At 37.5% G+C, this 11,569-nt stretch overlaps 2 protein-coding genes across 2 annotated transcripts in view; both read right to left on the reverse strand.

The window, feature by feature from the left end:
- Positions 1–350: 350 nt before the first annotated feature.
- LOC102213326 (solute carrier family 46 member 3-like) lies at positions 351–8,235 on the reverse strand. The gene is made up of 6 exons (XM_005746587.1): positions 8,065–8,235; positions 5,032–5,234; positions 3,132–4,011; positions 2,376–2,459; positions 1,983–2,139; positions 351–847 (listed from the first exon to the last, which is right to left on the reverse strand). The coding sequence occupies exons 2-6, from the start codon at positions 5,209–5,211 to the stop codon at positions 739–741; spliced, it is 1,410 nt and encodes a 469-aa protein (XP_005746644.1). The 5' UTR covers positions 5,212–5,234; positions 8,065–8,235; the 3' UTR covers positions 351–738.
- A 1,306-nt stretch (positions 8,236–9,541) lies between these two features.
- The window catches only part of LOC102213603 (solute carrier family 46 member 3-like), a 7,541-nt gene continuing 5,513 nt past the window's right edge, over positions 9,542–11,569 (reverse strand). The window contains exon 6 of the mRNA XM_005746588.2: positions 9,542–9,956. Coding sequence (XP_005746645.1) covers positions 9,839–9,956 — 118 coding nt within the window. The 3' untranslated portion in view covers positions 9,542–9,838. The remainder of the gene's footprint in view (positions 9,957–11,569) is intronic.

The following is an 11,569-nucleotide window of genomic DNA, read 5'->3' on the forward strand; positions in this document are numbered from 1 at the left end:
CTGGACTTCTACTTCCTGGGCTCTGGATACCCCTGACAAGAGCAAGGATTGCGCTTTAAATGCACACCCAAAATCATTACCAAAGATTATTCAGCTTTTGTCCAAAAATTGCACATGCAGGTAAATTAGATCAGATTAGTTTCAATGGGAGGCTGTTGAATATACTAGAGATTTTAGGAAGGCCAAGAACATGTTACTCTTTTATTCAAGTCTGTTAAAATGCTATTAAGGGCTTTCCTTCCTCATAGTTATTCCTTAGAATATTAACACTAAAGAACCATGAACTTTTTAAAAATATTTTATTTAAGAGAAAATAAGGATTTCCTCAAAAATCCCTTCTGGCTTATGAGCTGAACTTGCTCCACTTGTTTCCAGGTGTTTTCATGTATACTGTAAATTCTGCTGACAGCTTTGATAAACATAATACATCAACAATGCGCATCTGGTGGATTACATAAATGATTGAGTTCTAGATAAACACAAACTTGATAGTCAAGATTTTTATTTAACATGTATCAAAACAGTATTAACATTAAATCTGATGAATTTTATGCATTTTTGTGAGTTTGTCTCGGTCTTCACCTAGTTCAAATATATTTTATGGTGCACATTAATATTAAATATTAACACAAGTTCATTGTAACTTAAGTTAATTCAACAGCAATCTACATTAGCAACACATGAAGCCAGAAAACAACAAAGACGAATCCAAGAAAAATCTTAGACCAAGAGTCTCAGTTAAGGAGGACTCTGACTAGGACCTTCAAGAGGGTTCTCCTCCTCTAAGATCAAAGGATTTGTCATTTGGGCTTCTTGGGTAACATCTACTTTCATCAGAACCACCGCCCTGAAATGAGAACAAACAGGTGTTAAGCAGAAAAAGAATATGGTACTATATTACTATAGTACTATATTAGCAGTTCCATCCAACTGTGCATCCATTTTTCCATATCATCATGCTTTCTTAATACATATGTTCATTACCCTTCTGACAGGCACATGCCCAACATAGCTCCAAGAAACTACCAAAGTACGGCAATTTTTTCCAATGTTACAGTAAGACATACATACGAAAAAGAACATCTGGTATATACACAGTGCTGTACACAGTTCACAGGGAACTACAGCAGACAGTTCCACATGTTTGATTTGGCAGATTTTTTTTTGTGGCAGTTGCTCTGGTTGATGCCTTTTATATAAAGCAGTTTGTCTTTTTCTTAAAAGATGCAATAAAAGCGTGTGTTTTTCCATTAGATTTTTTAAAATTATATTAAATAAAGCAATTGGTTCAACAAAGCTCAAAACTTGTGTTAAATAAAATAGACATGAGGATACTAGAGATGTATATTAACATGCAAAAGAGGAACTTGACCGGTGAGAAAAAGTTGGATTAGTAAGAGGAACTGAGTCCTCTAATTTCCAAGTGCCCAGTCAAGCAGAAATGCTTTTCTAGTCAAGTTAGAAAGCTTAAAACATTTCTGCCAAGTCGCTCTTAACAAGGAAACTGCCCCTTTTTTGGTTTACTGAATAAATACACCGTGGTTAAAATTCAGCAAACACCTTCAGGTACTTTACCTCAATGACATACTTCTATTGACAAATAATAATGTCACATGAAAGCAGCCTTGAATGTACCACCGAGTTTTGAGGATGCTACATGTATGTAAAATGCTAAAACATACAGTGACACAGACATACCGTTTAAAGTTCACGGTGATTACAGCCTGTTTTTAGATGTCAATCATATACATTTCACCTCTGTAATATTCTTGATATTTAAAATTGAGCTATTTCTTATATTTTGAACTTTGAAATATATTGTATTATTTAATTAGTTCACTCAGTTACTGTTATTGTCTTATAATAATAAATCATTTTGTCACAACTCATGTACATCATCTCTGGTTTTTAGTCAAACTTGCAAAGGCAGTGGTATGATCCTTTGAAACTTTGTTACACTTAAGGCATAATTATTAGCTTACCCAATAACAGACAAAGGGATCCCACAGAGTCCTGCAGACAACAGGAACACAAAGCCAGGGCACCATGACACCGTAGCAGCATAAATACTGTTAAAGACTCCAGTCGATACCTTGTTGCTTATTATCTCCAGAAAGTACATGAAGGCAAACAGGGCTCCTGTAAAATAAATAACAATCATAACAGTAACAACACCACCATGCTCAGAAGGTGAAAGGGTTACACAAACCCTAAAGATTAAGAGTTTAATTCTGTCAAATCCAACAGAAACTTAAAGTGCTTCGTTTTTAAGTGCACCCACAAGCTTCTGGAATGTGCCATCCTTCAATGGACTGACTCCACAAACACTCTCAGACATGGTTTTGTGGTTCTTGTAAAGCACTAAACTCACTCACCCTGCTCAGACTTTGAGATGATCTCTGACATCATGGCGCGCAGAACGGGGAAAGGCATTTTAGACAGAATCATTGATCCAATTGCTGGAGGGGAAAATGCATAACAGACAATTACTTTTTTATTATGCAAAATACTTCAGCATTATAATATAATTACATTGAAATCTGGGCCAATGAACATTTTAGATTTGTTTAATGTTAATTTCCTGTTCATTGATAAAGATGCACATCTCTTAGACAGCATTAGATACAAGAGGATTATGCAAAACAGTGGTAACTGAGGATTAAATTGGACAAAAACCCATTGGTTACTTCCAGTTAGTAATGCAGATTTATAGTGTTTGATTGAGTCTATAAATCTATACTGTAGGCAAAGACAATTCAGAACTTTGCAGCTATGATGCGTCTGCAGTTGTAATCGCATCTACCTCACTGATTGTGCAAATAGAACAATATTCTACTGGTGTTGACATTAATGCAGTTTTCCTCTTTTTGTAGCTCTGACAAAATGTGTCGACTTGAGAGCTAATAGATTTTGAACAGTTTTACTAAAAACCCAAGATGGCAGAGTCTTCAAACCAGCCTGCGAGTCTAGCATGATGAGCTTACTTTTGCTCATCATGGCAGAGCAGCACAAACACATCTTGCTCAATATGGCAGGGTTTTATGGATATAAATTACTTAAGCAATTTGCAGAGTTCCAGTATTCTGATTGCCTAGTTAAGAGTGCTAAAATGTAAAGCCGCTCCCCCTCACCTACAAACATAAATAAGGTGGTCTCAGCAAACGCTGTCATCACCATGCTCATCACCAGAGACAGGATCCCAAACAGGACAATGAACAGCTGGGGCACACCACAGCATGTAAATAAGGACACTCCCACGAAGCTAGTCAGGAACACAGTGGTGGTCAGTGCTGAGCCGTAGCCAATCAAAATCTCAGTCCAGCACAGGGGCTTATTGAGCTCATACAGCGTTATCATAGAGACCCCACCAATATATGCAAAGGAAAAGCTGATAAAGATGACAATGAGGAGGGCCAAAGCAATTTTACAACTACGACTAGCCCCTGCAAGCATCTGGTAGACCCCACAGACCATCTGTTTTATGGCTGAGCGCTGAGGTGCCAAATCCATAATAACGACATCTGATGGAGGCTTTATTGTCTCCTCAAGGACAAAGACTGCATAGATTAGGCTCAAACACAGCATCAACGCAGATGTTAGGAAAGGCCAGTTAAATCCTGCAGTTTTCAGGAAGTAGCCTGTTGATATTGAAGCCCCGCCAGCCAACACGCCAATCATCATGTCTACTCCAGCCATGCGCAGAGTCTTCTTGCAACGGGTGTCACACAGGTCTGCTATGTAGGCAAAACAGCCACCCAGAAATGTGCCCAAGCCGCCACACAAAGCGCTGAGGATTGAGGAGCCAATGAGAAGGTAAATGTTGAGCTCAAAATAGGATACAGTCAGGTAGGCCAAGGTATTGATCAACATGCCAATCACAGGTATGATGATTGTGATTTTGCGCCCTGCTCTGTCGCTGTAGGTCACCAGCAAGAGAATGACCAACAAAGATGGGATTGTGCAGAGGACATCTGTGTAAAGGGAGAAGAGAGATGCCTGCTTCTGTACGCCCTAGAAATGCAGAGAGACACAAAACAGACTTAATTTTAACTGCAAAAGCAAACTCACCAAAATACAGCTTGGTAACTGTGTTTTTGGACACAGACATTTTTCAAGTTTTTCCTCTGTATAACCCCAGAGTGGATTTTAAAAATAAAACACAAAGATTGGCAAGTAAAGTCCAACTTTTAAGATTCAAATCATCTTAGAACTTAATCAATTTAATAACAATACAAAATTTAACTGTTTTGAAATTACAGCCATTTTTATATATTGCCCCATTAACAGAGGGTCAGAAGTAATAACACAATTGACTGAAAAGCAGCTTCACAGCCAGTATTCGAAGGGATGCTCCCTGCAGTTGATTCCAAGTGTTTCAAAGCCATCCATATGGATAAAGCATATTGCAAAAGCAACCCAAGAGATTCTTAATACCAAGAAATACGTTCTTGAGATATTCTTCAGTCACCTGATCCCTGAGGTCAGAGACCCAAAAACAAGCAACAATTGAAGGTGGCTGCAGTAAGGGGCTAGAAGAGCATCCCAAAGTGAGAAGAAACTGTATTTGGCACTCTGTGCTCTACAGTTCTGTCATTCATCATATTATTCTCAGTGAAGTATTAGGAATAATCCTTATTTAAAATTGTTATTGTTCAGTTATTTCAAAGTCTCTGAAATGGAGGACTCTGTATAGAAATGGTTGTAATTCCTAAATCATTCATGCAAAAAAACAACATTAAATTAAAGCCAAAAGCAAATTCAGTTGAAGAAACTTTCACATGCACTTGTAAATTTCTAAGTAATGCTAGATCTTATCTGAAATGAGCATTAAATATGAATTTTCCTGCTACAGTATCAATGACAGTATTCAGTGCAACAGTTTTAAGTATAATGCAAATGCAGCTAATGCTGATTTGTGTTTTACGCCACTTAACTGATGGCTGCAACTGTGCATGCCCTTATTTTTATAGTAGGTCCTTCCATTTTTGGTACCCATGAATCCTACCTTGGAGCCAGAGATTAATGACAAACCTCATAACTGCTTGAGCTGTTGCTTGTTGTACATCTGGATGTGTCAGAGATGGGATAGGTGGTGTTTGTCATCTGCGCCCAGAGTCTCCGGTAAACATACTGCTGCATAAGTGGAGCATTGAGAAAATAGGAAAAAGTGCACAGGGCCATCACAGGCTCCAGAAGCAAGAGACGCTTCATTCTGAGGAGGGCTGGAAAATGTCCTGAACAAGAAACAAGGACAATGATTAGATTTGAACTCAAGTGACAACTAAAACTTGATCACTCCACATGCCTGAAGAAGGCATGGCCATTCTTGTACTATAGTTTAAGAAAAGAAAGCAATCTAAAACAGGTGAAACCAGTTGGTCAGTGATTTTATAGTGTTGCAACTGTACAAGACATAGGATTTAAAAAACAAACAAAACAAAAAAGAAAACAAACCCCACAACAGTTACTCTACTCCACTAAAAACTACAGTTCTGATTCAATGTATAAGAAACTGTCTGCATGGGCAATATTTGTTTGATTGAGTTTGTATTTTATTTATTCAAGAAAACTGCATTACATTACGGATCAATTGTATACTGTATCAAACATTCTGTGGTATTCTACTCCAACTGTGCTACTTTAGTGTATATAGCCAGCATTCAGGTTTGTACGATATTTGGAGATTATATCAAAAAGACTGTGTCACAGACTCACTGGTATAATATCTAACCAGAGAGCCTGGAGTAATATACCAACATGGTAGAAAAATACTGATTAAATATAGAAATCTTTAAATTATTGCTCTGTTTAAAAAAAAAAAAAAAAAAAAAAAAAAAAAAAAAAAAAAAAAAAAAAAAAAAAAAAAAAAAAAATACTTAGCAAGATAAGCACAACATATGACTGCTTATCTTGCCCCACACACACACACACACACACCAGTGCCATATCAGGGAAACTGAAGAAGCTGAAACAGCACCACAAGTAAGTAAAAGTTCACAACAAAAGGTTGTGAACTTACCTAATGCTGGCTTCCTATAAGCAGCGTGAATGCAAACAAAGCAGCCTTAACATTGTGTTCTTGGAGGAGTACCCCAGTGTGCAGTTGCCACCAGCTAATCCCCAGAACTGACTGGTTTGATGTTAAACAACCAGACTTTAGAGACTAAGGACTGGAATGTGCAAAAATTCAATCGTATGTATAACACAACCTCAAACTAGTCCTTCATGAAATACAAGCGGGATATAAAACTAAACAAGGGCAAACATTAACAATTTGTACTATGTATTATCTGCAATATTAAAAGCAATGAAAGATATTACTGAGGAAAAGACAGACAACTATTTTTTCCTTCTGTAAAACAAGACAGATTTATACGAGTTTTTTTTCCCTCCCAGTAGGAGTTTGCATTTACATATAAAGAAAGCCAGTTTTCCAACATGACATTTGGGCTAGTGATCATCCCAAAAATGACACTAATAGTTTGTGAAAGAGGAAGAAAGCTCTAAATCGCTTCATTCGTTGATTTCACAGGTGTTCAATCAGACAGAGGGAAGCACAAAATAAGTAAATAAAGTAGATCCAGAACGCAGGTTTAAGAACCTGAGTCAAACTTCAATCCAACATGAGAAACTCATTTTCCAGAAAATCTGAGTTTCTTCAGTCTGCCCTGAGTATGTTTAGTTTGTGCTCAGAGTGTGCATGAGTAATGAAACAAAGTAGTCATCAGTGGAGCTCCAATACGAGGATTCACCATGGCAACAAGAAAATAAAGGGCAGAGCTTCTACTGCAATCCAGTCTACAGAGAAATAATAATACATACCAGTGGATCATGACATTTATCTCAAAAAGGCCAGGATGGGAGGAGAGAGTGATTTTAATTAGTGAGATCCACTTGATTTTTAAATCTAATCATTCCACTATAACCTGAAGGGATAAAACTCACACAGTAAGTGCAGATGAGGCGGTTTAATTATGGACATAAATTTGCTTCGGGTGCTTTGCAGTTGAGGTTCAGTCTTCACATGTTTGGACATTTATAGTGAGAGTGGGGGAGCAACTAGATGAGAGCCTGCAGAGGTGGAACTATGCTCTGGAGAGAAGAGGAATCAATGTCTCTCAAACCAAGTCAGAATGTGCGTGAACGAATGAGAAGGAGACCAGTTTAACAGTAAATATGAAAACAATAGAGGTTGTGAAGGACATACAGAGGGCACTTTGAAAGAAAACGCATGAATGAGGAAATGAAACAGCATTTGAGGCAGCTGCTTCATATCAGTTCGTCAAGTATGCGACACATTGACTAAATTTCATGAACTGAGAGAACTCTCAGGAGTGGCAATAGTGAGCAGGTAGGCACCAGCCTGGGAGCGCATTGCTGCCCCGATAAGTGACTCAGTTTAAGATGGCCCCTCTCTGGAGTACAACGCTCATTTCCCCTCATCTCAGTATGAACATACTCAGACTTGTACGCTAAACAGGCTTTTTGGACGAAGTCAACGATCAATAAAGTCAATAGAAGTTGTTCCGTTTGCTCGGACTGAAGAAAAGAATAAAGGTCAAACTAATATTGTTAACACCATCAATAAGAGGTCGGGAGTTCTAGCCTTGGATAGATTTTCCAATATGACTAAAAAACTTAAACACTCATTCACACGCTATTGTCACGGGGTTGTTGTCACGGGGACATCATAGCAGCTGACGTCAGTGTACTTGCAGATATTTAGCTGTGAGCGGAGTGATTTGTCTGGCTTACTTTATCTAAAGACCGTTAAGCCAAGTGCTGCAAAATTCAGGTTACTTTTGGTATACTTGATAGATTCTGCTTTTGAATTAGAGCTTTTGACCTTACCCTGAGGTCAACGATATGAATTAAACATGGAGTAACTAAAGCACGCGGAAACTCACCTTGTCTAATTTCTAGTAAATATGGCACCGAAGCACAGAGAATGGTGGTAAATCCGTGGCGTTAGGTATCATGAGGTTTAATATGTGATAAATCTATGGTGAAGTACCACACCGATTGAATAAAACACAACCAGAATTTTACCAAGTGCGGCCTTACCTTTTTTTAGGACGTTGGAAAATGGACACTGCCAGTGGGCCTCCTGCCTGACAGTAAAAGTAAAAGTGAACCAGGCAGGTTGATTGGCCAGCCAGAGTTTCTGGAAATTAAAGTCCCAATTCAGTTCACCTGTGAGGCCGGCTGGCTGTCTGAAGCTCTCTGACGAGTTTTTTTTTTTTTCCATGTACTAATTTCATATAGAAAAAACCTAACATCAGGTGACCTAAATGGGACTATGTTAGAAAACAGTACACTTGCAATAGTGGTGTACATATTGGCTATCATATAATTTACAGACATTCAGTAAGCAGGAAAAAGTGATGGACTGCCAAAGCAATTAGTAATGCTTCTATGGTTTTTAAGTGTCTAATATCTTGATTTAGATTGGTAAATAGACTGTAGTCAATACGAATTATGGAGGAGCTATAAAATACAGAAATGGCCTGTTTTACAAGTACTCTGTGTTATTTTACCTACATTATAATTAGTCCAGTCCTTTTTGGCCAATATATACAATATATTTTTAAAACTGTGATGTTATATATTACAGATCTCTCTTGAAAAAGACATTTTTAATGTCAATGACACTTTTTACCTGGATAAATAAAGGATGTGTAAAAGTAACCTTCCCCCCCCCCCAAAAAAAGTGACAGGAATGTTGAATGAATGAAATGATTTTTTTTCTGCAGAATCACGTTGTGCTGGGATTTAGCTAGAAAATTAGAAACAATTTTTTATGTTTGTTATGAAGGTCACTGGGTATAGAAAACAGTATTGCATTTAAAAATGTTCTTAGCATTTCATCTCCATCAGAAAAAAAAATCCTACATATTTATTAAACATCACCTTGTTTGATACAGTTTTAAGAAGATAAATGATGTCGTGCTGATATTTAGTTGTGAATTTTCGGTCTGTATTAAAATACAGAAGCTTGGCCCACAGTGGTAAACATTTTTTATTTTTATTAGACTGTTGCGAATATTGTGTTGACACAATAATTAAGACTATTACACCCAAAATGTAGTAACTTAGCTACAACAAAACCTGAACAGAGGTTGAATCTTACAAACTTCAGGTATGTAGTGGCATAATTGTGCTGGTGCTTTCTTCTTCTGTTTTTCTCAAAAACCAAAGTGTGAAAGAAAATCCCACAACACTTTCCTTTATTTAGTTTGTTGATATTCTCCAGATAATTGGAAAGGTTTTAATTGATAGTATGGAAAACTGAGCTTTTCAACCTGGTCGTACCCCGAGGCAAGCAGAGACCTAATAAGTGACCAATTCAGTCCACAAGGTCTTCGGTTTGGTCATAATACAGAGTGGTGGGTTGTTTCCAGAAAGAACTTTAGTCCTCATACTTTGAAATGATTACCATAACTCTTAGTCCCCTTTACCATTTGTGGCTTGGTCTTTTACCTTTTCCCTGAGCAAAAATGTGATGTCAAGGTCAAATTTTATTTGCTACATTAAAAAAAAAGAAATAATATACATTTAAAATGTATCCATTCAAAATGTTTTTGAAAATGTCATTGTCATGGTCAGACTTCTACCTTCAGACCTTCGAGATTTCTATCAATTTTAACTGGAGTTGTTAAACCTGAGAGGTAGAGAAATCTGTTTATCCATAACTCCAATAAGCACAGCAACAAAGGAAGAAAATGTAACCTATATTAAACACCACATAAAATAAATCACACACACACACACACACACACAAAAAACAAAACAAATCTTAACAAGCAAGGTGCTGTTAGTGTTTGGTAGTCCTGGCGTCTCAGGTAAGAAGAGGGCTGTGGTCACTCTGATCTTGGACAGGATTCTCCTCCTCTGAATTGAAACGCTTTGGCCTTTGGACCTCTGTGGCAACATCCACTCCTATCACGCTCACCATGCTGAAATGAGGCGGAGAAAAGGGGGATGATATAAGAGCAAAATAGAAAAGGGAGATACATGTCTGCTAAAGCTCAACATAAACTGGCCAACTGTTTCTGTGTCCGTTTCTTCCATTACATCTCTAGTAGCCCTTCTTAAGATTACATCCATACACTTTCTACAACTACCAACGTGGTGGATATGTATATTTAAGGGGGGGAAAAAAATCCCATTTTGTACCATCTGCTACATACAAGACTCATCGGCTTCTTTTTAGCAAATAAGCACAACAACAACCAAACCACATCAGTTTCATTTGAGTGCTGACGTGGCTTGAAAATGCTACCACTCTATGCACTCAAAAGGAAAAATATAGTCTCTTGTTGAATTCAATTAGTTGTTCTGTTGTTAGACAAAATTGCTAAACCAGTGCTTTTGTTATTCTATGAATAGCCGCTAAGTAATAGGAAGGAAATGTGACAACAGCTTTATTCACTGAAGGAGTTTTTCACTACACCCCAGTGCAATAAAGTTCAACAGGAAAAAAATTCAACTAAACTTCAGTTGAATTAAAAGCAAAGCCAAGGCTGTAACAGCCCAAAAATCAAATCGAAGGGATACTATGCATGTCATGAGTTATAAGGGAGGACTTCTTTTGTAAAAGGACTTGGATAACGAATGAGGAACTAATTCTTCCTGCTTAAGCAGAACCACTTCCCTTTTCTAAATAACTGATAAACAGTGACTTGGCAGCTTGTAACTTGCAACTCCATCCACACAGTGCAGAGTTGTGAAGTCTGATCTCACTAGAAATCTGATCACAGATCACCAAAAAAAAAACCTCACATGCCTTCAGTCAAACTGAACATTAACATAATCCAGGACAAACAACATACAGGACAGTGAGTTTTGGTGGTAGATAATGGCTTCTGTGAGCAATGCATTAAAAATACACGGTAACATGAACAAAAGTAGCAAGACCTGAGGTGAGTAACCTTAAACTATGTCATGTGACTGATATTTATGACATAGTAAAATGAATGGAAACTAATAATGTCTGGGAGGTACAGCAGGAAATTAATTTGGAAATGTATTACTCTACACATCAATTATAACTACCAGTGCAGTGCCCGCTCAGAGAGCATAACCCTGGTTACTTTTATAGCTACAATTCTACAGCTAATTGCATCACAGCCATTAAGTGAGTTTCTGTTTCAAAAAGAAAACAGTTATGAAAGGCACAATGACTAAGGTTATACCTTTATAGCTGGAGACCTTTATTCCCTCCCGACTAAAATTACAGTTGGGTAATTTTAGTTGCAATGGATAAACTTAGGAGTCTGAGGCGTGTTGTTCTGTCAATGATTGTCATCACAAAGCCCAAACAACATGCCTGTGTGTGCAGCCCTTCTCCTCTAGGTTAAACACTGGTGACTGAACAACTTTGAACTAAAATGACAACTGCTTATCTGCAATGTCTCAAATTGGACATTGCACTCATTTTCTTCACCATCGGCACAATGTGCAATTCCCTTGTATTCTTATTTATCCCTTTGTATACTCTGTATTTATATATGTCTCTGTAATTCTATCTGTGTATATATGGTATATTTCTGCTCACATTCTGTAACTT

The sequence above is a fragment of the Pundamilia nyererei genome, unplaced genomic scaffold (genome assembly GCF_000239375.1).
Source record: "Pundamilia nyererei isolate P.nyererei 1_Seehausen unplaced genomic scaffold, PunNye1.0 scaffold00180, whole genome shotgun sequence".
In the NCBI taxonomy this organism is placed as follows: domain Eukaryota; kingdom Metazoa; phylum Chordata; class Actinopteri; order Cichliformes; family Cichlidae; genus Pundamilia; species Pundamilia nyererei.